The following is a 27635-nucleotide window of genomic DNA, read 5'->3' as shown; positions in this document are numbered from 1 at the left end:
GATGAAAAAAATTCAATTCTACAAACAACAAGGTATGCCCTTTTCCATAAACGCATAAAGCCCACTCTGGTTGATACTTGACTTTTCTTGAATTAAAACTGGAGCTTACAAACATTTTCCAGTGTGTTTTTGTGAGGGCATCATTGCTCCGAAGACAAACTGAAGGGTAAAACAGTATCATAGTCAGTTGATACATCATACATTCCCAGTAAGAAGGAGATATTCATACACACTGAGGAAAAGAATATGGGATGCAAACTTATAAAGCAACTAAAGTGTTTCCAGATTGGCACCTATCCCAGTTTCAATAGTCTCAGTCAATAAAATCCAAGCAATAGTGTTAAATCTTTGGTAATTGAGCCGAAAAACGACTTGAGTTTGAATCTAGAATTAGATTAAGGACTGCTTTGAAATAAAACAACCTTTTGGCTTATCCATCATTAAAGCTGCATTTAAGACCGCAAATAAAAAAGACATTTATTTTTTCCCACTGTTTTGTTAATGTACTCATAAGGTGTGCAGAAATGCAGTAGTCATTCTTGTGCATGTGATATATAACATGGTGGGATGTGGCTTATAAAATTAAGTCTCCCTTTAAAAAAAACCCTTCATGGCATGTATTGATTGACTTTAGGAGAGTAATTCTCACAGATGATTACCCTTCATGATATAATTGGAGACTAGTGACTAATATTTTTTCTTGCTTGTTAACCATTTAGTTGGCCTGTCTTTGAAAGGAGTGCAGGGAGGGCTGTCACAAAGGAACACAATGTACCAGTCTCACAATTGATGGTCTCAACATGAGGGAAGAGAATCTGACATGGCCGGAAGGAATAAGATGGCAGCAGTCCTCTCCAGACGTGATTACATCTTTACAATAGGAAAATGATACACATCCTGTGTAAAGACACTGGGTGAATCAAAGCACACATCCACAATGAGGCTCCATAGAAACTTCCTCTTAGTTTCCCAGTAAAACATGAGTTTATACATTTATTTCTGCTACATTATTGTTTGTTACAGCCGGTGAAGGCTTGCTCTTCAGGCCCTCTGTGGCACACCTGGAGGTCTCCACGAGGAGCAAACGTGGGACGCACAGAGCGAGGAGAATCGTTTTGTATTCTTTACGGAAGTTTTGGTTTAATAGTCCATATATGATAGCATTGAGGCAGCTGTTGAAGTATGCCATGAAGTAGCTTGTGACAAAGAGCCACTCAGGTATGTTGGGGGCAACTTTTACAGGGTTTATAGCTACTGCCAGACCTATGAGGTTCAATGGAGCCCAGCACACAGCAAACAACACAAACACCATAAACATAGTCAGGAAATTCCTCATGTCACTTGGTTTCAGTTTGGTTCTTTGTTCCGGTTTAACCCGGTGTTTCACCTGAATCACCAGCACCCATATCCTCATGTAGCAGTAAGACACCACGAGCAGCGGGATCAGAAAGTGAATGATGACCACCGAGATGGTGTAATATGAGCTGACTGTCTGGGCGAAGGTGCAGGAGTAGATGCGAGGGTCGTACTGCAGCGACCCAACAAAGAAGTTGGGCATTGTGGCGATGGCAGTGAGCAGCCAGGTGAGGCCCAGGTAGCAGCAGGTGTTCCTCAGGCTGTACACACGATCATAGTGGAGGCTATGGCAGATATAGCAGTAACGGTTGATGGCAATGGCTGTGATGTTGAAGATGGAGCCAATGACACTGAGGCCCATGATGAAGCCGCTGGCCTGGCAGTGCAGGTCACCCATAATCCAGTCATTGTGGAAGATGGCTGTGAGGACCAAAGGGTAGGGGTATAGGGCCACCACCAGGTCTGCCACTGACAAACTCACCACAAAAATGTTGCCTGGAGAAACAGAAGAGGTTTAGATAACAGACAAAACATGACCCAAACTCATCTATAATTAAAGCATACAGCACTCATTTTTTACTCTCTGCCTCAGGTTAAATTCCTTAAAATAAACTGGGTCCTTGGAGTTACAACTGTGATTTTCCATCATAAAAGAGCAGCTCCGTTGGACCCTCTGAGGCTCATTTTGATGAGGCTTTTACCATGTACTCTTGACTGCACAGATCTGGATCGAGGCAAATGTTTTATTGTCACAGGTCCCTCAGTGTCACAATCTCTTTTCTTCTCACTGTAACTCACCGTCTCTCTGGTAAAACTAACAACATTTTTAGCCACGCTAGAGGCATGGGTCTAGAGATGGCAGTGTTACTCAGTCAGTGCACCATTTTGATCCAGACTTAAATATCTTTCTTTTCTTCCTCTGTCCCTCTCTCAAAATATGGATGGATTTCCGTTAAATTTTGTTGAGTCATACATCCTCACAAAGACTTAGTCGTATTTAGAAACTATTAGTAATACTATCAGTATTTGTCATTTTTCTAAATACAGCACACAAAACTACAGTATTTAGTCAATGGCTGCTTTGTTTTAAAGCTTCCATCTGCCTGTAAGGAAACATATTTGAACATTGAGTTAAAGTACATAAAAAACAGGAAATGGATGATTTTATTGCCCGATAACATCCAAACAAGTTCCTGTTCTCCTGAGGTCTAAGCTGCTGGTGTGGCACTGGATCTCCTCAGATGACATGAATCATAGAAAATTACGTCTGATATTATTATAGGGCAGCTGTTCTAGGTGGGGCATAAAACAATAAATAAAATTGAACTGTTGTGTCAGATAAGAAAGCATTTAACAATAATATACAGTGGAGCCACAATTCAACCTAACTGGTGTTTTTCAAAAGCAGGCCTAGTTTCCCACTAGTTTTAAGTCAACAATGTGCAATAAAGAGTGTTTTCCGTATCCCACTACACATTTTAGGATTAACATTTTAAGATGTAGTGCAAATAAACCCAGTGTATGTTGGCATTTTATACAGCTTTCCCAACTTTTGAGAAAATAAATTCAGTAATTCATTCTCCATGTATTTAGTAAAATTACATATTGCCAGTTACATCAGTGGTCAGAATATGAACATTTATTATGTCTGTAAATATTCTGTAAAGGATTATAATGTGCTCCATTTTAACATAATTTTATGAAATTTGGATGATTCCAGGGTTGAAACATGTAAGTAAATGGTAAATGGACTGTACTTGTACAGCACACACATTGATATGCTGATGGCAGGGGCTGCTATGCAGGGTGCCAACCTGCTCTTCTTCGGGAAGCTTATATTCACACAATATTGGCACAGCCATCAGGAGCAATTTGGGGTTCTGTATCTTGCCCAAGGATACTTCAACATGAAGACACAAAGAGCCGGGAATCGATTAGTGGATGCCCCGCTCTTCCTCCTCACAGGTATACAAGTATTCTTAAATGCCTTTTTTCTGAACACCTGTCTAGTGAACTTCAGAAATACAGGTTTTATGTTTGCACTGATCTATTGGAGTTCTTCATTTGCATGGAAAGGGGTGTACCTAGAGAGAATCCTGAGATGACAAAATATCAGAACAAGTAGAGGACACATTTTGCCTGTAATGCTTTAAAGCCATATATGGCTGCCAGGTATTGTAGGAACGAGGAGCTTAATTCACACTACATGACTGATGAAGGAGAAGCAGGTGTTGGTTTGGTGTTGTCCAAAGTAAAGAAAGCCAAGCACGTAAGTCCTGATAGCAAGACCGGCTCTATCAAGCTGTGTGGAAGGCAGTGGTCATTATCCCTCCATTTAGGGAAATAGTGGTTGAAGACCACAGCAGAGTGTCAACTAGAGTAAAATGCTGAAGCTGTGCCTAATGCATGCCTCCCTAAAAGGGGTCTTGGTAGCCAGCAACCTTGCAAACACAACAGATGGCAAAATTGCAGTCAGAATCATGAGTACAAATACCACTGCGAGCAAACTGAATGAAGTATTTCCATGAGACGTGGTGGAATTTGATGAAAATGGGGGGTTGGTGTTCATGTAAAAGGGCTCAACTTAAATGAGAGCCAGGGCCTTAAACTGTAAGATAGAACTGTTGTCTGTCCCTGTCCAAGTAAGAAACAGACATGATCATGCCACCACAATGTCAACAGCTTAGTGAACTGCTATCAAGATACAGGGATATATTTGCAAGGTGTGGACATGTCACATTCCTACTGGGGATGCAGCTCCAAATAAACACACCACAGCTTTTCAAAGAGTTCAAAGGGCATATCTGGGGGTTCTCAAAGAGTGCTGTACCCCATGTGTATCCCATGCGAAAGAAAGTTAGAATAGTGCATTTCTGCTGTGAGGAAGTTGAATAAGGTGACATGCAAAGATGCCTATTACTGCCTGTGGAGGAGTTGTCGAGATTGGATTAACTGCAGATTACTTTTATGTGGCCATGAATGAGGAGAACAGAGGAAACTTCCATCACCATATTATTCGGGCTGTTTGAGTGGAGCCAGATACCACTCGGCCTATGTTATGCTCTAGAAACTTTTCAATGGCACTTGGTGACTTGACCTTCAACATCCTTATTTTCCATCTTGACGACGTAGGGTTCTCCCTAAGGCCGATAACTTGGATGACTGGGTTAAGGACCACTATGAATGTCTGAAGACAGCTATGGTGATTGAGGAAGACAGAAAAGAAATTGTATCCGCAAATCCCAAGGGGTTCTAATAAGAATTAGACCAACCAACTGTTGCTATACAATCACAAACACAGGGTTAGGAGTAAGATACAGGACAAGTGAGACCCAATAACTTACATTGTCATGAAACAGAACTTCCCAGATTCACCTTCATTTACTATCAGACCAGAGAAAGCAGGTCTAGATAAAGTTGTACACAGAGAACAGTTGAGCCATTGCACTTTCCAGTCACCCACAAGACTGCAGACAGATAGAGTAAGGTCTGCAGCAGAGTTAAACACTGATAATGACTGAACAAGCGTTATCTGCACTCCAGCTACGACACTTGTACCCAATACAGATATAAGGGAAGGGCATGGAGAATCGAGTAAACTAGGTTAAGTCAACAGTAATGGCACTCAAGAAGTAATTGATGAGATGACACCCATAGTAGAAGAGTTAAAGGGTACTGATGTATCAGACACAGAGATTGAAAACACATCCAAACCTAGGCATCCTCAAAGAGTGAATAGGGGTTTGTTTCCTGTGAGGTACAGAAATAATTATGTTTTGGGATAGAGTATCTTAAAAATGTATCCAAATAAAACAAAATATGACAAGGATATTCATGTTATAGTGTGAATGTGCATGTGTTAAACTGACATGTTGTTGTCATATAGCCATATATTTGCTGCTTCCAGTTCGGCATAACTTTAAAAAAGGGGCAAGACATCAAAATGGGAGGTTAAGCTGAAGCTTTGCGACCCTGTTGTGCTTTGTGACTATGTTGCGCTTTACTGGCGAGTATAAGATAAAAATAATTGCTTTAGAATTAGACATTTACACATGGAAACAGAGTGGGTTTGTGTCTTGGAGACTGTCATTGGACATGTCAGGAGTTGAACTGAGAACTGAGATTGCTAGGAATCAGGCAGGAGTTCTACATTGAAGTTTTCCCTTTAAGCAGGTGTTTGGCAGTGATTGTGCAGGTGGACATCATGTTGTGTGGGATTCTCAGGAAAATTGAACGAAGGGTTTCCCTGCCATCCTAACTACAATCTTCCAGTGACTCATCTCATCCATCTCCACTCATCTCAGCAGACTGGTATTATGTTCTTGTTTCTACTATTATACCAAGGAGAAAGGTATGCTAATTATATGTCTTCTTGAACTGAAAGGTGAATGTGTGATGATTAAAGTGATCCATCCAACCTGTTATTTAGTGGATGATTATCCGCTACTGTGCATGGGACATCACTTGTGGAAATCCAGAAACATGGACACTTTGTGGGCTGAGACAAAGATTTAAGTGGAGACATTGTGTTTTATACAGGAATATAAGTAGAATATTTGGTTTTCTATGTGAACTGTTGAACATTTACTTATCTTGCAGTAAAAGTTGCGGTTTCTTTCTTTAGTTTTGGACTTGATATGTTTATTACAAGTGACCTTAAATCCCTGAATCTAAGAAAAGAGATTAATAAAAGTTGGATTGGATTATACTAAATAAATAAGTCATTGTTGCTCTGTATGCTGGCTCACCTTGTTGGTTAAGGACTTACTTTGGAGTAGGGGTGTCTCACTTATCCTGTTGGATATTGGAAGGGGCAGGGTTTGTGCTTAAGATAGTCAGTCCAGGTAGCTGCTGTGTCAGAAAGCCATACTTGATAGTGTTATTATTAATAACACTGCACGTCAAGATATGTAAGAAACATAGTTAGATAATGAGACCAGTGGTGTTGGGGGCAGGGACTTAGACCTTTCGGTTTCTTAATAATTCAAGGTAAGCGAGTAATAGTTATGCCCCTACAAGGCGGTAGCTGTATTTTCCTAAATAAACTAAATACGTCCTGAAGTCTAAATGTGATGGCGCAAGGCTCTCGCTCAGCCAGACAACAGCTGAAACAACAGTGTTGACTGGCAGATATGATGAGACTAGATTTAAAACACATGTTGGCCATCAATCGTACCGTTCAAAGGCTGTTATGATCCCAGGAAGGTATGTTGTTAAGCAACCAGTCTAATTTTAATTTACTCTCATGTCGGAACTTCACGTGTCATTTTATTTCTTCCCTCTTGGATCATGTTACTTAAAAATATTAAGCATGGGCTCTTCTTATTTATTTATTTATTCATTGTTGTTGAAAACAGGTACAGGTATTTAGACACTCATTGAGAAACATCACAAGCCATCACTCAAGCCTGCTAAGATAAAAATAAAAATATTTTTTCTTCATCCTCGAGTCAGCTCAGTGGGCAAAACTGTCAGATTGTATTTGTGATGCTCGCACAACTCGCTCTGTGCATTTGTCATTGTGCAGAGGTTTGATTCCTCGCTGACATCATGCAGTTCACTGTTATCATGCACGCTGGCTGGACAGGGCATGTTACGTAGAGCCTTTCTCTCTCTGGCTGAACCCTTCCTCCCCTCTATCGTCAAGAGGATGAGGTAAGTGCTAAAGCACAGTTCAGAGGATTGCTTTGGCGTAGCCAAATTACTGTCTTTGTTTTGTTGGCATCCATTATTAAAACACTGGATGAACTATTACCTTTCTTATTAATTAACCAACTTGGCCCAAACCGGTGCTCAACACATCTAAACTCACAGCACTCAATTATAGCTTTAGTGTTAAAAAAGACCACGAACAAAGACATTCTCATGCCTGGATTCCAGAATAGAGTCATGCCCGCTTGAATCTGTGGGAACTATTATTACCAACGTATGTGAGTTGAATAACCTCAATGCTCAATGGTTACAGGCCACTAGGGATAGCTGACTTGCAGACTTTAACCCCTGTGACAGCAGTCTCTGTAATTGTATGATATTACAGACTCTCACAAAACTGTCAACCAAGTTAACTCTTCCAACAACACAAACAATTCATCCTTTAGTCTTCTGGGAGATGGGAGATGTGAGCGATGACCCCATGCGCTGCCCCAGTGGATCCCTCTCTCTCTATGTCTGTCTCATCTAATATTTTTCAGTAAATGACATGTAAATCAAAGCAGAGAGTTTAGCTCTGCATGAATGAAACAAACATATTTGTCCCCAGAATCATCGAGTATATATCAGGCTGCAGCATATTCAAAAATATTTTAGATGGAAATGGCATTCACACCTGCCCTTTCAGGGTAAAAACCTGCATATGTATTAAAATAGGCTCCATATACAATGCCGGCATATTTATGGCACATTGCTTCAATCAAGCGCAGTAGTTCTGAATAGTAAAAAGAACAATGTAGTAAATAAAAAGAGAGTTATGCTGGAACAAGAATAGGTACATAATGAAGTCAGTGCAAGAAATAAACAAACCAAAAGACAAATCAAAAGCCTGCCGGCCAAGTCAATTTTCAATCTGACAACTTGCATGGCTGTGTGCACATATGAATCTCAAGGGCTTATGTTCCTGTGTCAAAACCACCGCCTGCATCCCATCACTCTCACAGCTCGTACTGGAAACGTGATACACTGTGCTTTGATTCACCCGGCTATATTTATACACCTTTGAAGGAAAGAGGAATTCATAAAAATGTGTAGGAGTGATGGCGTTGCTTGAATCCAGCTGAATGTCAGCACAGGGCTTATTACTACAACAGCACATCCCAAATTAGATTACATTGGACTTAGTCAGTCATGTTATCATAAATAAGCAAGAATAACCTTTCGGCAAGGGCATTAGCACTGATGAATTAGTAGTGACTACTTCATGAACTCATGTTCAAGGGGCCAGAGAATTTTTTCTAAGAAGTTTAGCATTAAACTGACACAAGCTGCCTTTGGTGATGCAGCCTGCTATGAGCCCGGCCAAAAACATCATCATCATCATCATCAAAGGCCATCTCCCAATCAGACCCCCTATGTCTGAGAAAATAAGAATCACTAGCCCTGAGAGAAATCAAACCATCAGGACACAAGCAGTGTCTGGTCTAACAGCTTATTCGGCATAATCGCAGTGAGCATAATGACGATGTGCATGTGAATGATGTATATTTTATCCAAATAGCTTCCTGAGGTGGAAGGAAAGATTGGATATAATGCAAACATTTTGTGCGAATGCTGCCTTCACCACAAGTGTAGTATAGTAAAATAATCCTAATCTGTTAATGTACCTCCACACTTATAGAAAATAACTGTCCTCTACTATTTTGTTGTCGGGAAAAGAACACATGTTTAATGTAGTGTGCTAAGTCATATTCCCTGTGGATCTACGCTGTCAATTTAAATTGGCTTCTGGTTTGACTCACTAAATCCACTGACTCAATTAACCGCCCTCTGGACAGTTTTTAGGTTTTATTCATAAGTGACAGGGAGGATGCAATGCATGATTTAACTAAACTGAAGTCCATCCCAGACCTCACATACCCCACGACCCACAGCTCCTGACACAGAGGTGCAAGTTGCACACACATGCGTGCACACACACACACACACACACACACACACACACACACACACACACACACACACACACACACACACACACACACACACACACACACACACAAACACACACACACACACACACACACACACCAACACTCACATACTCAGGCTCATTTTTCTCTCCATCTGCTCCCTTCATCCTTTTCTTTCTCTGTCCCTCTCTCGTGAGTGCATTTTGTGAGTGTATTTTTAGTATGGTTAACCCCAGTGGGACACTCTAGTATTAACACCCCATTGGCAGTCCTATAGTGCCATGCTCAACCCTTTGAAGATTCTGTGGAGGGATCCTATTACATTTGCACACTTGAAAGAACCTACAGACTTGTGAAAATGCAACATAAGACACCAATTCTCCCCAAATATAAGAAGATATTAGGCCACTCTGAAAAAATACCTTCATTTACCAACCAGAGGTGAAAAAATAATTTTTCTTTTTTTAGTGTGTGTGTGGGGGGTGGTGGTAAGTGGTAGGTAGTAGAGGGATATATATCGAGGCAGTGTGCAAAGCAAGTGTGTTGAAGTGAAGCAGAGCGGAAAGGTCCTGCTGCTGTCTGTGAGAAAGCAAACCAGCAGCCAGAATAGTGTGCAATGTAGAGAGGAAATGGGATGTTTCCAGCAGTCTGCCTTTTACGCCAGATTCCCCAAAAATATATGTCTGAATATAGTCTTTAACCGTTGTAAATCATAAATTATACCTCAATATATTATTCACAAGTCAGTTTGACGGCCCAGAGGACGTTGTTGTATTACACTGCACCTATCTCCTCTTCACAAAACAGCCATCCATCATAGAAACCGATTTGTATGACAAACAGAGCCTCTACAGCTGTTCTGTGTTTGATATTTCCTCAGCTGTGTTCATGCTTCCCTTTTCAGAAGCACTGTACAATTAAACATTCATACAAAGTGAGCCTAAACTATAAATAGCTTGTTAAGAACAGAGGGGACATTGTCGATGGGCTAACAGCGACAATTTCAGTCACTTAAGGACACACTTGTGAAAAAAATGGATAGTATGAGATAAAGGCTCTAAGCGTCTGATGTAGTTTCAGATTTTAAGTCAGACATGCTGACCACTCCACAACACCAACGGGATATCTTGTGTGACTGGGCCAGTCAGTTAGTCTAATTAGAGAAGGAGAGCAGTCATGTCGGGTCTGCAATCAGTGCAGTGTCCATAGTCTGCCAACATGGAGAAGACTTTTGAACAGGACATTTACCCCTGTCCTTCTGTTTGAGACCAGTCAACTGTGTAATTTTTGCAAAAATGGAGAATCAAATTATTCTTCGGGCTCTTAAACTTCTTGCCAAACTGCTTTTGGACGGTGCACACAGGAACACACTGGATGTGTTATGTAATGAAATGTTATAAAAAAGCTTTATTTGCGTATTCTCATTAGCATCATGTTATGATCATTGAGTCTTTTGACTCTACAAAATAATTTATTGCCTTGACTTTTATCCATACAGCTGCTGGGTATAACAGCCATGGTGTGTGAGTGCATGATCTGAAGGATGCTGGAGTTCAAAAGCAGCGCAACATCAAATATACAATATTGGAACTAGTTCTGTTTTATGCCTCTGGGAGACGTTTCTCACAACACATCTCAGTGTTCTCATCTGTACTTTGTGTAATACCAAATCATGAGATTTGAGCATGTAATTAAAAATAAAATATGCTTTCATGTTTCTTGTGATTGGAGAGATAAGATGTACATTATCCATCTTTTCGACTGCAAGCCCTGCCCGATAGGGCTTCAATGTATGCTTATTACTGAGACTGTCCTGTGACTTGATATTGTTGTGACTTGTATGTTTTTCTTGTCACTAGTTTTCCTATACCAGACAACAAGATAGGATCTGAGTACATAGATGTTATCTGTTTTTAATAAAAGGAAATGGACACCAGCATCATTTGCAACCCAAGATATGACTGATAATTGCATTGTTTTTGGGACCGTTCAAAAATTACCGGGGTTGGAGGGAAAGAACATTATGTTTTACTAAATTAAAAAGCTTTCTTAATCAATGTTTTCTTTGGACGCTCTGCTGGACCGCCTCCTCTCCAATTTGCACACATACGTACATTAAAGTTAAAACGGAAATGTTAAAAAAAAGGACTCACTGTTTGGAAGGATATATTCGGTCACCAATAATTAAAGTGTATTCTGTGCTTCTTGAAAAATGACATAATAGGAAGGGAATACTTCATATTAGCTAATAACTGATTGTGATGACAAAAATTAATAAAAACCCTGGTTTTTTGGCTGTTGTCCTCTGCATTTTTGTTTCTGTAACTGTCTTGCAAATGGAGACTGAAATAAATTTAAAATAAAGAAAAAAGACTAGAATGCGCTCCAAAAATTTTAATTAAAAAAAAGTAAAGCCAACATGCCTTCCAATAGCCAAAAGGAAAAATACATTACCATCTCACTTTTCTGCCCCCCATCCCCACCTAATAACTTTTGTACAGTCCCTTATTTCCAAAAGAGGCAGAGCAAATGACTTATTGGCCATTTGAAACAATTTCGGACTAAAAGGGAGCAATTTAATGCTGATGGCATATTTTCCAAGGAGGAAAAATGGTTTTAAAATGATGATAATAAATATCTTCCTCACCTTCACATTGCTGCCAGGACACAAAATATGAGGTTGTGTTCAAAATAAAAGCTACTCAAAAGGACACAGGGGCTATACAGCAGGGTATCTCACCCTGTCAGGTCATGAGACACAACTCTGGGATGGAGAACCAAGGATAGGGCCAGATTGAGGGAAGATAGTGTTATAATGGCAATGACATAATTGTAGTTATGAATGAAGGCAGAAGAGCAGAGTGCAGTCCACATGCTCTAGGTTATTGAAATATAACACACACACACACACACACACACACACACACACACACACACACACACACACACACACACACACACACACACACACACACACACACAATATTGTTATATGCGGAGCAGATGATGCTAATGTAAATTATTCTCAATTTGTAATTAAAAAGTTACCTCATCTCTGTTTTGAGCGTCTTTTCCCCTCATTTAGAAGCTGCTTCTCTCCACCTTTTATTTGCATCAGCTCACACAAGAAACGCATGCAGTCAATTTCAACTCATGTCTTTATTGCTCACCTGCATTCCTGAGCTTTTTGTTCCTGTACACGGACAGGATGACGAGGACATTACCCAGTATGTCTACCACGATGGTGAAGATCAGCACGCTGGCCAGCGCTGTGGACACTCCAGCAGAGGAAGCGCTCAGTCTGCCGTCGCTCTCATTCTTGTTGGAGCCGTTCAAATCCTTCACCTCTAAATCCATCTCCCCTCAGGGTGCAGCGGCCATGGTGGACGTACTCCGTTGTTCAATTGAAAATAAAAATTCACAAACCAAATATTCTCAGGGGCTCTACTGAAGGGAATCTTGAACTTCTTGAGGGTCGAAAACACGCTCCTCCGCCTGTGGAACAGTAGGAGGACGCGAACAGTACCATGGTAATTGAAACAGTAAAAGACATTACGGATGGAAATTTAAGAAGTTCAATTTCAAGGTGATGAAGATGTCAGGAGCTCATGTGTCGCTGCCGTTCCAGTGTGTACCTCATGAGTGACCGAGGCCCTTCTTCCAGGAGAGCTGGTCGAAAAGGCATATGAGCGCTCTCCTGTGCGTAATGGAAATGTGGGGATGCGAAGCTCACACACAGGACAGCGGAGAGTCCCGTGTTGGTTTTTGTGGGAATTAATAAAGACTGTACTTGTGTTCAATCCAGTCTGCAGGGAGACACATTTCAACGGTAGTTAAAACCCTCCAGTTTAAATATTTGAGCGCCTTTCTCTTCAAGTCTGTTGTCTGCAATATTTGCGTCCTGATAGACTTCTCGTAAAATAACAACCGGTAAGATCCGGCTGAATGTGGAGTTGAGGCAAGGATACTGTAGCATATTAACTGCAAGGTTTACAACTTGTCACAGTTTTTTTTCCACTGATCCTCCTAAAAGCATAGGGACTCTCACGAGCATGGAAATGGCGCCTTCACGTGTCCAACAGAGATGCTTACAAACAACGAGGAACACATACCCACAAAAGGGGTTATGAATTGTGCATTTCTAAATAGAGTTCTAAGTTTTGCCAACCCAAGTAGTAAAAACCACAGCCTTTTACTGCCACTGCCAAAGACTGCATGAGACATGCTGAAGAAGTTTATCTGAAAATATTTTCATTGAGTCATCTGGAGCTGAGACAGATGATGTCAGGGGAGAGGAGCCTCACTAGGAAATCATATCCTTGACATCAGAGCTGCAACAAACGATTAGTTTTATCATCGATTGTTGATTATTTTCTCCATTAATCAATTTATTGTTTGCTCATTTTGAAAAATGCCCATCACAGTTTCCCAAAAGGTCAAAATGACTACTAATCAATCAAGTGTGAAGCAGGAATATGACAGTTGTATCTTGTCTAAAACAGACCATTCAGAATGAGTGATCAGTTATCAAAACTGTTGCTGATTAATTTTTGTAGATTGACTAACCAATTGATCAAGTAATCATTGTAACTTCAGTGGATATAGTTGACAGATCCAATGTTATAGGCCTACCCATAGTGATACTTTTAATGAAACCATTTAACTGTGAACATTATAGCCTAGCAATCAGTGACCATTACCACAATCTCAAGTGTTTTAACATGCCTTATCTTAACTCGGCCTTAAATTACTCAAATAAAAACACTCTGTGTAATGTGAGAGTGTCCTTTATAGTGTGTAAATCATTCAAATCTAGAGTTCTGAGGAGTTTTTTCTTTTGGCCTGCAAGTTTACTGTATGGCTGCTGTATTAAACTTCAATTGGCAGCTGATTCTGTTTTTTTTTTTTTAAAAAGGCTGTGATAAACCAACAACAAACTGCTGACAGAAAGAGACTAGCTGATTAACATAATGAAGCATCTTCAATGTAAAGACCTCATTCTTATTTTAATGGACTAAATAAGAGCTATTATTTATTTCCCACAGCCCAACTGTGCAAAATGAGTCGAGAAGATGTAACCACCACATTGACTACATGTGTGGGTGTGTCAGAACCTGTAATTCCCAAATGTAAGCACACTTTATGTCTGTAAGTAGAATACACATAGCAAGACCATATCAAAGCTATAAAAAATAACAACAACGTAAGTTAATGATATATTAACCTGTGGTCTGAAATGTGATTCAGCTGCACATGCACGTAAATAGTGTAATAGATTGCTATAACATTCACTCCACAGAAAAGGGATGAAAATCAGGATAAGAGATCCCTGCTGGTGGAGGAGGAAATTGAATATCCTGTAACAGAGACTACACTTTAATGAGGCTGATGGCTCAATATTACAAGATCAGTGTGTCCATACACGCAGAAAATGAAGGCTTCTGTGAGGATTAAATAAAATGTGATTGTGATGAAGACACTTTGTGTTTTGGCTCACTCGTCTGTAAAGGGGTTTCTTCATAATACATTTTAATCTTTCATTTGCACTGTATATCCTTTTAATGACTTTGATACAAATCATTATTTTATGCTGCAAACTCATATTTTATGCTCTATTTTAGTCTAGTTTTTATTTAATTTTTCTTTCTTTCTATTTTTCTGTACTTTGTTTTTATTTTTTATTATTAATGTTTTTTCTTGTTTTTAATTGTATGTTTTAATGTTTCCAATTTTTACTATTATTGGGATTCATTTTTATTTTTTTTAATTGTATGTTTTTATGCTCTTTGTTTCCAATTCTTACTGCTAAATGATTGTTTTTATGTAAAGCACATTGAGTTGCCCCTGGGTATGAAATGCGTTATATAAATAAAGCTGCCTGGCCTTGCCTTGACTTCAGCAGTGGTGGTTTACCCAAACTAGATTGATTTCTGCTGCCTTTTTCACATGAACTTTTGTGATATTTCAATGTTCTATTAATCAACCCAGAATGAATCTTTTAATTTGTTGAGTTTGACAAGACAACTTTTTTTTACTTATATGATTATCTACAAGGAATTATGATATAGTTTCACATTATATTTGTAAATGAAACACATACCACTCACATTCTTCTCTGTAAAGGCATAACATCACTTCATCAAAATCATGAAATTCAAATTACACTCTTGAAACAACGACAGGGCAATACAAAGACATATGGAGAATGTGTTCATCTGTCAGTCACTGTGAATGAGTATCAAGGTAACAGTGGTGATTGAATTCAGCACTGTGACTGTGTAATAAATGGTTACACAAGTAGAACAAGGGGGCAGAAAAACTCCAAAACAGAGTCTCAAAAATAAGCCCTGAAAGCCATCATGCACTCACCTATTACAGGGCGAGGATTCCATACATCATTTGTTAGACGACAATGTGATATTAAAATTAAATTATTAAAAATGTCAATCAGATATTGCAGCTATAGTCAGCTAATTTAGACATAATCTACATATGTTCTACAATGCTTAACAAACATAACATCTGCTGTATTACTGTAGAAAATCAAATCAGAAGATCAAATGAAGGCATAATTGTTGAAACAGTCTCACCTTAAAGTCCATTAAGTAGCTGCTGTGGAGCTTTTGACATGATTTTCGTCACAAGATAGAGTCTGCCCTATTATTATGGGACTGAAGGTGTTCAAATTTCCTTTTTTCTGAGCGTTTTCAGGACTTTTGCGTCTATGTTTGCTGAAGAGTCAGGCTTCACCAGTCCTTCATGACCTGAAAAACAGCAGTTTACAAAGCAGTCTCACCTCAAGGTCCATTTAGCTCATCTGGAGATTTTCATATCACATAATATTTTTCAGGTTATGTGATATGATCTGGTGAAGATGCAAAATTGTAAAAAAAAAAAAAGAAAAAAAAAAGAAAAGTAAAATAGGCTAAAACAAAGTAAGCTACAGCTTAATAATTATTATAAAGGATAATTATCATGACACTCAAAAATGGTGTTACATGTATTGATAACAGCTATTCTGATAAAACTGTAGTTAATCTTCTGATCAACTCCAGATAAACAAAATGTCTTTGAATCTTTACATTTACAGTAAACACTTTTTTTCTCTTCAATCTCCAGTTGGTCAGTCTTATTATTGAAACTACACACATTTTAAATCATATTTACCTCACTTTTATTAATCTGTCAATGTGCAAAACCAGAATCTTCATTTATATATATACTCTCCGAGCATACTTTTCTTCAAACACATCTGAACACACTTGCCATACAGTTTCACCTTCCACTTACTCTTACTATTATACATTTTATTGCATAAATTCTACATCTGTGCCTTTTTTTTACCACAAACTTTCAGTAATATACATTGAAAATATGGCTAAGATTGTTAGCATAATTACACAAAATGTGACAAAAATCTAAGGCACTAGAAGTTAGACTACAGTCCACATTTTCTGCCGAAGCACACATAGATCAGGGACTATGGACAACATATTCACAGCAGGCTTTTCTGCTCAGCAAATACATCTGACATAAAATACATCACATTGAAAATACAAAATGGTAGCACATAATTCATCTATTTCGTCTTAGCCAAAATATAGGAGCTCATGTAGGCAGTCTGTGTATTAAGTTGGGTGTCCTCACAGTTCTCTACATGAAAAGTCTGTTTCCAGAGATGATTAACCACATAAAATGGAAATCCTGTAGGCACAATTATGTCCTGTTGTGACTAAATCTCTGGTTGGGGCCTGAGAATCGGAAGCCAGTGGCATCCAGTCATCTCCTTGCCAGCTGTGGAAGTCCGTCCATCTGGAACATCATGGCCGATATGTTTTGATAACATCTTTGATAGACCTCCTGCATATTGGACAACATGCATTGATCTGTCTCTTCAACTTCAGCCCGCAGTCATTGCACAGACACATGTGTCCGCAGGTGTAGATGACAGTGTCCACCTCTTGGTCGAAACAAATGGTGCACTCTCCGTTTTTTCCAGAAGAGGGCAGCTCTGGGGCGGTGAGAGTGGGAGAGACGGGAGGACTGAGAGGGGAGCTGGGTGCAGTCACTAGACGAAAACACAGAAAACACAGAAAACGTGAAATGGAGCAGAGGCACAAGCATTTACACAGATAACTCTTGTTCTTGTTGTTTTTGTGGGAAGAGGTCCAGACTCTACAGCAGTGTTACTTTTATTGATTCTATTATTCTATGTGTGTGTGCCGAGTTTTTAATGTATTTATAAGCTACGTCAAAGACAAATATCCAACTAGTACATTCATCTGAGGTCTGAAAATATGCTTAATTATGACTTGTTAACAAATCTTTCTAAAATTGTGATAATGTTTCCATGTGAGACATTTTTCCCATGACCCCTCAAAGTTCAGATGGTACTGTCCAACAGAACTGCCATTCTTCGCAACCAAAAGAACCTTCCTCTGGTGATCTCATGGGGGTTTCTACATACACTGTAGCTTTAGGCATGTCGTCAAAAATTTCATAACGTACCAAGAGAAGATTCAGACGCAGAGGAGGATCTGTTGACACTAAACGCCAGGTCTGAGTCACTGTCATCTGGACTGCTGCTCTGAGAAGTGCTGGGGGAGTTGGGGGGAGGACTGGATTGCAGTGTTCCTGTGTCCCAAAGATAAATACACATTAACAAAACAAACAAAAAACCCAACATAGATAATTAGGCTTCAATTTAGAAATGGAGGAAAGGAAGAGAGTGTATTTTTGACTGTTGATTGTATTGTTTAAATACACTGTGCATGAGCTGTTTCATTGTAATGCTACAGTGTAAAGCTTTACATTGACTGTCTCTGACCGGTCAGATTATTTGTATTTGAAGTTCCTTTGAGGGAGTTTATTTCTGTTTGAGGATAATATTGTTGGATCAGAAACAGTTGAAAATGAGGTCTGAGCTGTAGGGAGTGTACGTGGGAGTAGTGGGACTGGAACAGAGATAGGTCACAGCCCAAAAATGAACAGGCACATTGCAGACGTAAAGTACTGAACTGCATTCCTCTAGTCTGGGAAAAAATAAATTACATGGGCTGCCTAGACTCAAGAATTGACTAATGATAATAGAAGAACATGTTCTTTTCAGGAATTTTTCATTTTAATACTACTTGGTCTTACTAAATGGAAAACAACTGTCCGGTCTCATCATTACAATACATCCAGCCTACCTAGTATCCTGAGTCTGTTGACAGCCCCGTGGAGGGTGAAAAAGGCCCACAGGACCTGAGAGGAGTCCACACAAAGCAGCCTGCCACGTCCCACTCCATTCACCCCGTGGTGTACCTCTCCGCTGGGCAGCAGGCTGAAACTGAGCACGTCTCCAGAGCAAGGCATGGGGAAGCCCCGGTGCACCACCCAATACTCTTTACGGTCCAGGAGAACCTCTGGGTCTGCCGGAAGGTCTGCAGCATGCAGACTAGCTGGGTCACAGGATGTTAAACCGAACAGCAGTGCCCCAAAGTACGGCAGGCCTAGGTGACCAACCTCTACATACAAAGTTTCCCCAACATGTAGCGGCCGGTCGCTAAACACCAGAGTCCGACTGCTGTCCAAAAAGTGGATGCAGGCTACTGAGCGGTCTGCAGAGAGTATTACGTCGGAGCCACGGACAGGGTGAAAGTGCAAGTCATTGTCCAGTGGGGAAGGAAGGCCCCGGACCAACCTTGGGACGCTGAATCCAGTGGAGGCAGATGAGGATGGTGTGGTGGAGGAGGAGGAGGTGGAGGAGCAGCACGGGATGAGCTGAGTGTAGTTATTGAGCTGGAGGTTGGCCATTTTGGCAGCAGCAGCCTGGTTGTTCTCCAGCTGATTGTTGCTGTAATTGGCTGAGTCGTGGCTACTCTGGGGCAGATAGGCACTCAGTCGGGCTGCACTCAGGCAGCTGGATCCCACGCTCTCCGCAAACGTGCTTTCTGTGGTGGAGAACACAGACAAACATACATGTGAGCTGTGTTTAGTGTCATATTAGCTCAATGTTTGGCACTGCTGTCTTGCAAGCAGTAGATGACAGTTCAATCCCACCTGTAGGCAATTTAAATGATGTGCAGTGTTTCTGTATTTCGCCTGCAATGCAGCATTACAAAGTTTTCAGCAGTCACACACATTTTCCACAGGAAATGCAATTTCCGGTTTCACCTTGGAATTGTATTTGATGGTCAACCAGGTTTTTTCCATTAAGAGGATACGACGGAAACATTTTGAAATACCATGTAAAACTACGACATGACCTCTCTGTAAATTGGCATAATTTGTCATAAATGTATTTACTGTATATCTACTTCTATACTGCTATTTAATATTTCCCACTTTTTCCCACTGTGACTGACAGCAAACACATGAGATTGAACATGTCTTTCACTGTCAAGGTACTGAATGAAACATTTTGATGGACACTCCTCTCCCAACAGCTGGAATACAAGTCTACACTGATATGTAAAATAAGAAGTGTTTGTTGTGATGCATGTTGTGGAGTAAACTAAATCTTAGCTTTGAGTACAAATAAGCTGCACAGGCCAGCAGTTTATTTACCTCCCTATTTAATTTCCTTTCTTCACTAACATAAGGTTTCAGAATTGGTATGTTTAATGCACACAGTTCATAGTACAACTGCACTGAAATTCTCAAAGTATTATGGGCAGATATAAACAAATCTGGCACTAGTAGTCCCCCTTTGACTTATGATACATTCCTTTATTACTATTTCCAGTGATGCTGGAGCAGTTGAGTGCACTGGCCCCTCACCAAAGCTCCTGGGATCTGCCGCCTTGACCAAACATGGCCATAGCTCCTGTCAGACTAAAGATAAACACACCCAGCGAGTAAGAGAGGGAACCACAGGGCAGAGGGTGATGGAAATAAAGGAATCATAGAGGGAGAAAGTGACAAAGCGCGGGAAAGTAATAGTAAGAGAGTGTTGAAGTAGAAGCAGGAAGAGTAATTAGGAGTGAGAGGATGGATTGAGATCTGTGATCAAGATCCTGTTTATCACAGTTTGTTATGGTTCAGTAGACAAAGACAGAATAGATTTGTCATACAGATAGTGGATCATTGAACTTTGGCCTTCACCGCTGTGGATTTTCGTGGCACAGCTGCTCTCAGAACTCTCAGGAAGCTGCTTAAATTAGCTGTGAATGTGTTGACACTATAAAAATAAGTTCCTGAGGTTTCAGGGCTGTCAGAGCCATGTTCATAGTACATAGCCTGCTAGCTGATGGTTGATTCCAGTCAAAAAACATCCATTACTCAACAGTTTATGAGATATGTTTAAGGTTCAATGATGAACTGTGTGCAAAACTCATGACCAGTCAGTTGTGAAATTTGCTCCTCTCACTTCCCTTTGGAATATGAGTCAACTACTGCTGGCTTCTCTCAGCTGCATCACTAGTTAACCAGGACATTAATGACCAAAAAATAAATTGTAGGAGTGATGGCATAAAATAAGTACAGAAAACAGGATAAACATGATGCTTACCGAGCAGTGTGACCTCCTGAGTGATGCCATAGATATCTATGATGGCCCAGAGTGGGCAGCCGATGCTGAGTCCACAGTGGAAAAGGATTGGCTCTCCATCATTGATGCTGTAGAAAACTCTTCCATGGCGATCAGCCCAGAATGACAACACATTGTCCTTCAAGGCTAGTCTCTCAGGCAGAGCTTTGGCCCAGTAGCCAGGTCGTGTCACCAGGTCCGGACAAGCATACTTGGGGATGTCAGTAGAGAGCAATTCGCTAGGATCCAGACTTGTGAAACCAAAGCGTAGCGCTCCACTCCAGCCCGTGTGTACACCAGACAGGCGAAGCCGCACCTGAATGAATAGCACTGATGTTAATGTAACTTCTTTTTTATTTATTTTTTATTTCTGCCTCTTAAAAACACAGTGAGTGATAAAGAAATTAAAACAAACCTTCTCATAGAGGTGAACGGGCCTGTGGCTGAAAGTGATGCCGTTACAGAAGCTGTTCTTCCGTGTAGCACGGCGTAGCTGCCCATCCAGCCTGATATTCTTGCCTTTGGCGTGGGGGTGAAAGCGGGGTGATTCCACACTGATGCTGACCGGAGGAGCAGAGGTTCTTCTCTCCACACCTGCCCCATTGTTTGGCAGGGTGTAGTACTGCCTGCTTGCCACAGGGCGGGGTTGCAGGGTCGCATCTGTGGGTGCAAAAATATCAAGGGGAAAAGTGAGAGGCAAGAAACTCATCAAGGATTTAACCTGATCAACCAAATTAGAGGTCCACATGGCATGTGAATAGTGGGTCTGCTTTGTGTGACTGAGACAAGGTCAAAACAGCAATATTAGTGATACCAGCTGTTGGAAAAAGTGGCGAACATATCAGCACACAACTTGTTTGCAAGTGGTCCATGGCAGTTGGTTTAGAGGGCAGAGGCCAGTTATGTAAAGGAGCCCACAGTCTCAGACACTTCCTTTCCCACACTGACACTATGAAGCCTCTCTGCTCCTCTCAACAACTACATAAAACAGTCTCTTTTAGCATCTAACCCATATTTACAGTATAAAAAGGCAAACTGTCCCAAATCAGTCCTCTTACCGCACGCATATGGGACATTTATATCACAGAACTAAAACAAGGTAAATTTAGACAAAACCTCAGTGTGCATATTTGTCCAGAAAACTTAAAAAGGACATTTGGTTTATATAAAATCCACATAAATTAGAGCAATGCTAATATTAGTAGCCTCACACGAGAGAGAAAACCTAATAAAAGACATCAACAGAAAGTTGACAACAGACGGGATGAGTCTTCCTCTTATTTATGGGCTGAACACACCCTTGGCCTACAGCATAAACAAACCCTGAATAGCCCCTTTCATTTGTTTTGATATCAAAATTAAATTAAAGCTGTGGATGACTGTTTATGGTATAGACTGGCTGGGAGCCAATATTTAAAGTTCCCTCCAGGCAACGGAGTGATTCAATTTCTGCTTAAAATTCAATTCAAAGTGATCTAGTGTAAAAACAATAACTCAGTGAAATGTTCCACAGTACATTTCCTAAATTAGACATTATCACTGATTATATTGTAAACTATGAAGCAGCAGCAAGAACATCTGTAAAATCTCAAATGATGTGTGGGTGCCTTTTTCTTCCTGAGGCACAGATTAGGCTACTCAGGGAATCTATCTTTTGAGGAAATAAACCATACTTCGGTCAAAGCGTATGGAGAAAAACAGGCTGAGCGTTAGCCTAGAGTGCTCAGGCTCAACTGCCTCGCTGACAAAGTCTGCAGTAAAAAGACCTACAGTGAAGATTGATACAGACACTTGTTTGCCATTATTAGATGAAAGGCATAGCACAACAGGTCATGCAGCAAAGGACAGCTCCCAGGAGGGTCAGTGTTAGCCCCAGTTTGTACCTCTCATGTATTATTTCATTGAGAGCTAAGCAATGTGATGCTCTGAAAAAATAACATGATGCGAGGGTCATTAAACAACACTTACTACTGTTCTTGTTGCATTTCCACAATCCCCAGACTTTTCTAACCATCTGTTTGAAAAAATATTCTGTCTCAAGCTGACATGACAAGAACGCAACTGGACCAAATTTAAAGATTTTTACTATTATGTCTATTGATGTTACTAATTATAATTTCACATTTTCTAGTTCTTGGATAGGATTGCAATTTGAGAAAAAGGGCTAAAAATTTACATTTTTTTCTATATTTTTCATCCACATGTAAAGACGAGTCTTTCAGGAAACTGGAAATACCTTCTAAGCAGCAGTGAGTTTTGTTAAATGAACTTCTGCGTCAAACATTGCTGGGTATTGATTTATCAGAAAATCAGATACTTATAGCTGTATGTCTCTCAGATGTATGGTTACAGTGATAGATAACTACTGTGCTTGTTCCTTTAATCATGAGGCACAAGTGCATATTAGACTTTGAGGTTAACCTGTTGGTGTGAAAACACTGTAATCATGTGACCCTATGAATAAAATGAAAAGAATATCTCTTTGAATTTAGTACTGAGAATCAAACATTTGTAATGGGGCTATTTTATATGAAGGATGTGGAGATTTTTGAGACAGACTGAAATTGCAGTATAGATGAAAGAGACAAGCAGCTGATCAGATCTTTGGTTATCATGTTTGGAGGCTGTTAATGTAAAAAAATAAAAAAGTCCCCCATACAGTATATAACTGCTACCACACACATGATAAGAAAAAAAGCAGTTGGGTAATAGGAATGGCAGCTCCCAGTTCCTAATGAAAGAGAAAGCAAGAATAAATGAAATCATAAGACTGCACAAGGCACATGGCTGTGCCAAGCAAAGCTTTTTGAAATGTAAAACTGATTATGTGCATTCGTCAGAGTTATCTTTGGCCACAAGATGATCAGGCTCTTCATTCTCCTGTATCTCTAGGCTGTATGTGTTCATCACACAGTTGCTCATTCACTGCTCAATGCATGAGCCAGGGTGGATTTTAAGAGAATTTCAGGAATTACATTTATGTTACTAGTCGTTGTGAATATGAATTTTCTGGTCGAATCAACAAGACTTGAAACCCTTTTCACAGATGACTTGCACCAAGGCCTGCCATCTTTCTATAAAGTGATCAGAAATTAAACAGTAATACCTTTTGATATGTTGTACAGCATCTCTAATGTAGAAACAGTAAACACAGATATTCTATTAGTGTTAATCGAAACCATGAATTGCAAGCAATAGGACCCAAACTGCTCCTCTGTGACTAACTGTTCTCAGTCCAAACCCTACGTCAGCTGGCTCTGGTGGCACTAACCACATCACCTAGCCAGAGTAGATCTGCTGGGGGCGTGGGAGTGTCACAGACATTAAATCAAAGTGATATGGGGAACTGATTATCAAGTAATGCGCTTTAGGTGTAATGACAAAGTGGCTCAGAAAGTGATACTCTGAGAACTCATAATGACAGCTTTATGCAGATGTGCTGACAATCTTGTTGAAGGAATAATTCTCTGGCAATCACTTGAGATTGTCCTTTATCCAAAACCGCTTTGACACTTGAGATAAAAAATGACTAATGCTGCATATGACACAAAAACAGGCACAAAATGTAATCCCTGTGTGAAATAAAAGCCAGATTCACGTGTAATAAATCTTGCAAATGACAAGAAGAAAGCAGCAAGACAAAACACAAAAATCAGATTGTGCACCACTAAAATGTGCATTATTCTGCACAAACTACATTCATTTCAAATAATCTGGAGACTCAGCTTTTAACAGCATGTATGTGTTTACATATGAAAAAAAATACTTTATACACATCATTACAGATCAGACTGATCTGTTTAGTATTAACTGGATCTTTGGTAATAGTTGCGAATAAGCTTTCCGGAAATATGAATGACTTCTAATGGTGCTACTTGCGTTATGATCATCATTAGGCGCCCTTCATTTGCCTTTTCACATGAGCAAAAATATATTTTAAAAAAAGATTGAATCACATTAAAAAAAAGGATAAAGTCATTGATTTTGAGTGAATAATTGTGGGTAAATCTTGTGGAGAAACGCGGCTGCTCCAGCTCCAGCGCTCGCTTGGACTTGTTTGCCAGGAATCACGCTCAGCTCCCCCGTGATGGGAAGCGCGTCTCTACGCACAGCGAGCACAAGTAATAGAGGCATTAGGACAAACCATGTGTATCTACCGAGCTGTTTCACACAGAGATCGCTCCCTGTGCGCGCGCGCGTGTGTGCCTTATAAATCTCGTGAATGATAAATCGATGACAAGTCTCACCTATTAAAGGTTTGGGTGTCGTATTCCCCATTATATCCAGAAATTCCTCGCACCGGCTGACAAGTTAATTCCGATTGCAATGTGTGTCTGTCCATCCATGTATCCCGCGTAGTGATGAGGGTTTGTCTGGAAGCCGTTCAATCTGAGTATCGCTGCCCTCAAATTGCGCTTTATCTCTTGGCTGAAGCATGGACACGCTCTTCTTAATGTCAACCCCAAGCCGCTGCGACAGGCAGATACCTCCAACTGGCGCACAGCAGCCCCCTCCTTTCTTTAGTGTAGGCTCCCCTCTGCAAGACTTTAAAGACACAGTAAGCGGAGAAGCCCCTCAAAAGCATCACAGTGCCTCTGAATAATTCGGTTAATAACTCACTCAAAGCCTGTGATGAAGCCTAATGAGTGTGTGTAGTTTATAGGGCTGACACTAAACATCAAGCTTGAAGGAGGGGTGTTGAGGGGGGATGTAATCTACAGGAAGGCAGTGTTGGCAGCACATTTGCATATAGAGGAGTCATGCAGGCAGCATGGTGCAAACTTTGATGCGATCAAGATTACTGATGATGATTGTTTGACAGAATAGCATCCTGAAGTGGTTAAACTAATCTCACTAAAGAGATTTTCAAGAGTATTGATCTCTCCATTGTGTCAGATCACCAAAGGAATACAGACTCATCAGGAGGTTATCAACATTAAATTAATCAGATATTCATGTGTTGAACAAACAGATAAGGACTGCGCACTTTTGATAGAAGTCCAAGTGCCATATGAGGAAATCCCCTTTTTCCCCACCCTATCCTCTGCCCTCCCACAGCCTTGACTGCTGGGCTTCTCTCAAGCTGTTTCCTGTCTTCTGGACCACACTGCTCTCTGAGGAGCCATGGCCTGCAGGGTTTGTAGGACTGAGACCATCAGTGAAGGGAGTGTCAGGACAGCGAATCTCCCTTAGTGAACAATTAGAGAGGCCTCAGGCATTACAGCAGCTGTGTGTCAAATATTCTGAACAAAGCCCGCTTGTTTTCAAATGATTCTTCCTTCATGTCAGTGTTGCGTTTCTAGCAGTTAGTGTCTGATTAGAAAATGCAAGTGGAAACATGTGGCTCAACTTGGAGGGTTTATTCTGCGGTTGGTTCATGTAGCTATGCGGGTTCCATGGCTGCCAACACAGTCATATATGATCTTTTTTCAGTTTGAAAGCAAACAGGTCTCGTGAGAGATGGCGTTTCGGTGAAGTGAGACTGGGACTAAATATAACTCAGAGACAAAAGCATTTGTTTCTACGTCCTCAATGCTGTTTGTTTTAGCAGGATATGGTGACTCCTTATAAGAGCCTTGGGTGAATGGTGTTTGGGGTGAAGCGAAGCAGAAGTGAAATTCCCCCCCAGCCCCCCACGCCCTCGCCATTGCTCCAGAAAGAAAGAGCTGCTATGGCAAAGGGGATTAACACAGGAAGTGAATATGAGGCTGTGATGGAGTCTGCAATCAAGATTTCCCTGTAAACACAGCAGAGCTGCATTAACAAGTGCTGCTTCCCCTGATGCTTGCTTTACTGCCTGAGCGTAGACTACGGGGTGCTGGTGAAAGCCTAATGATTGCTGTGCTGATTCTGTTTCAGAGGCAAGGAACTCTGCTTTCAGGAGCATTTTAAGTACAATTACTGAAGACACTGCTGGATGTCTACAGAGAAATTACTTCAACATTTAGGGAAATATGCTTATTTGCTTTATTGCAAATATTTAGATGAGATTGATACCAGGACAGGAAATGGGGAAACAGCTAGCTTGGAATCAATGTACCAGCTTTTAGAGCTCACTTACATGTTATATTGTGTTTGTTTAATCCGTACAAACACTGAAATCATATTAGTTTGGACCCCCCACATACACACACACACACACACACACACACACACACACACACACACACACACACACACACACACACATACAAACACACGCACACTTTTACCATAATCAGTGCATCAGCCCAGGCAGATTTTAACACAGTGCGCACACACATGTACATATACACACACATGAGCGCTGATGACCGTAGCTTGTTATTGATGCTCAGATGCCAGGTATCTGGGTTAAGGTGGGTCACACACTGTCACAACCAGACGTTCAGGACATTAACTTACTGAAAATCGAAGCTTGGCATTTAACTGAATGTTTAACTAAATTTTGTCTTTCGCTCACAGCCTTTTTGTTTTTGTTACAAAGTCTGTAGTATACGGACTAACAGCAGCCTCCCTCTTCTGTTAGCTAACTGCTGAAACACTGTGCTGTGGCATGTGGGTAGCCAAGTGATTAGGCTACAGGCCTTCGTCACATAGTAACCCTAACCCAAATTTTTGATTTAAAATTGTTGTGGGTTGTACAGGGGGATCTGTGCCAGGATAATTCTAGCTATTGTTGTGTCCACCATTTCTGTAGCTTCCCCTTATCTGTTGCCCCTTTTACACAGCTTGTTCAAAGCGGGAATGCTGCGCTTTTATTTTGTCTCGTGTTGCTGTATAAAAGGATTGGACACACAGTGGGAGGGCAGAGTTGTTCCATGAATAAGCCAGCTACAGAGATAGTCACATAACTCGATCTGACTCAGTTTTACCCTCTAGAGTGGTCCGGGGGATTTTGTACATTTTTAAGTCAAATGCATCATTCTGGTGCACTCTGAGAGCAACATTAAGAGGTTATATCTAGAATTTTTTTGTGTACTTTAGTAATTTAACCACCTGTTGTACTACTGGTATGAATGGTGATGACACCCACAAAGCACAAGAAAGACATTTTACCAGTTCATTTAATGTTCCGATTAAACAATCCAAAAAGACCAATGACCATATTTCTGCTTTGAAACAAAGAAAGCAGAAGTGATTATCTAAGTTCAACTAGTTCATTA

At 40.5% G+C, this 27635-nt stretch overlaps 2 protein-coding genes across 2 annotated transcripts; both read right to left on the bottom strand.

Moving 5' to 3' along the window:
• Positions 1-985: 985 nt before the first annotated feature.
• On the bottom strand, positions 986-12359 carry mtnr1c (melatonin receptor 1C). Its single transcript, XM_062425794.1, is given in 2 exon segments — positions 986-1851; positions 12149-12359. Coding segments are annotated over 2 exon segments (1077 nt in total).
• A 3676-nt stretch (positions 12360-16035) lies between these two features.
• On the bottom strand, positions 16036-24979 carry neurl1b (neuralized E3 ubiquitin protein ligase 1B). Its single transcript, XM_062425792.1, has 6 exons — positions 24738-24979; positions 20906-21150; positions 20473-20806; positions 18170-18913; positions 17487-17612; positions 16036-17046 (listed from the first exon to the last, which is right to left on the bottom strand). The coding sequence occupies exons 1-6, from the start codon at positions 24766-24768 to the stop codon at positions 16799-16801; spliced, it is 1728 nt and encodes a 575-aa protein (XP_062281776.1). The 5' UTR covers positions 24769-24979; the 3' UTR covers positions 16036-16798.
• Positions 24980-27635: the final 2656 nt, after the last annotated feature.

The sequence above is a fragment of the Scomber scombrus genome, chromosome 9, assembly GCF_963691925.1.
Source record: "Scomber scombrus chromosome 9, fScoSco1.1, whole genome shotgun sequence".
Taxonomy (NCBI): domain Eukaryota; kingdom Metazoa; phylum Chordata; class Actinopteri; order Scombriformes; family Scombridae; genus Scomber; species Scomber scombrus.
Note: the sequence above shows the minus strand (reverse complement) of the source record. Positions and strands in the feature narration are given on the sequence as shown.

Bases quoted from the DNA above. Each gene is read 5' to 3' on its own strand.
- neurl1b (XM_062425792.1), bottom strand. From the start codon at position 24,768: ATGGGGAATACGACACCCAAACCTTTAATAG. The intron at 21,151-24,737 runs GTGAGACTTGTC...TTGCACCCACAG, and splicing joins GACACCCAAACCTTTAATAG to ATGCGACCCTGCAACCCCGC. The intron at 17,047-17,486 runs GTACGTTATGAA...GTTTTCGTCTAG, and splicing joins TGCGTCTGAATCTTCTCTTG to TGACTGCACCCAGCTCCCCT.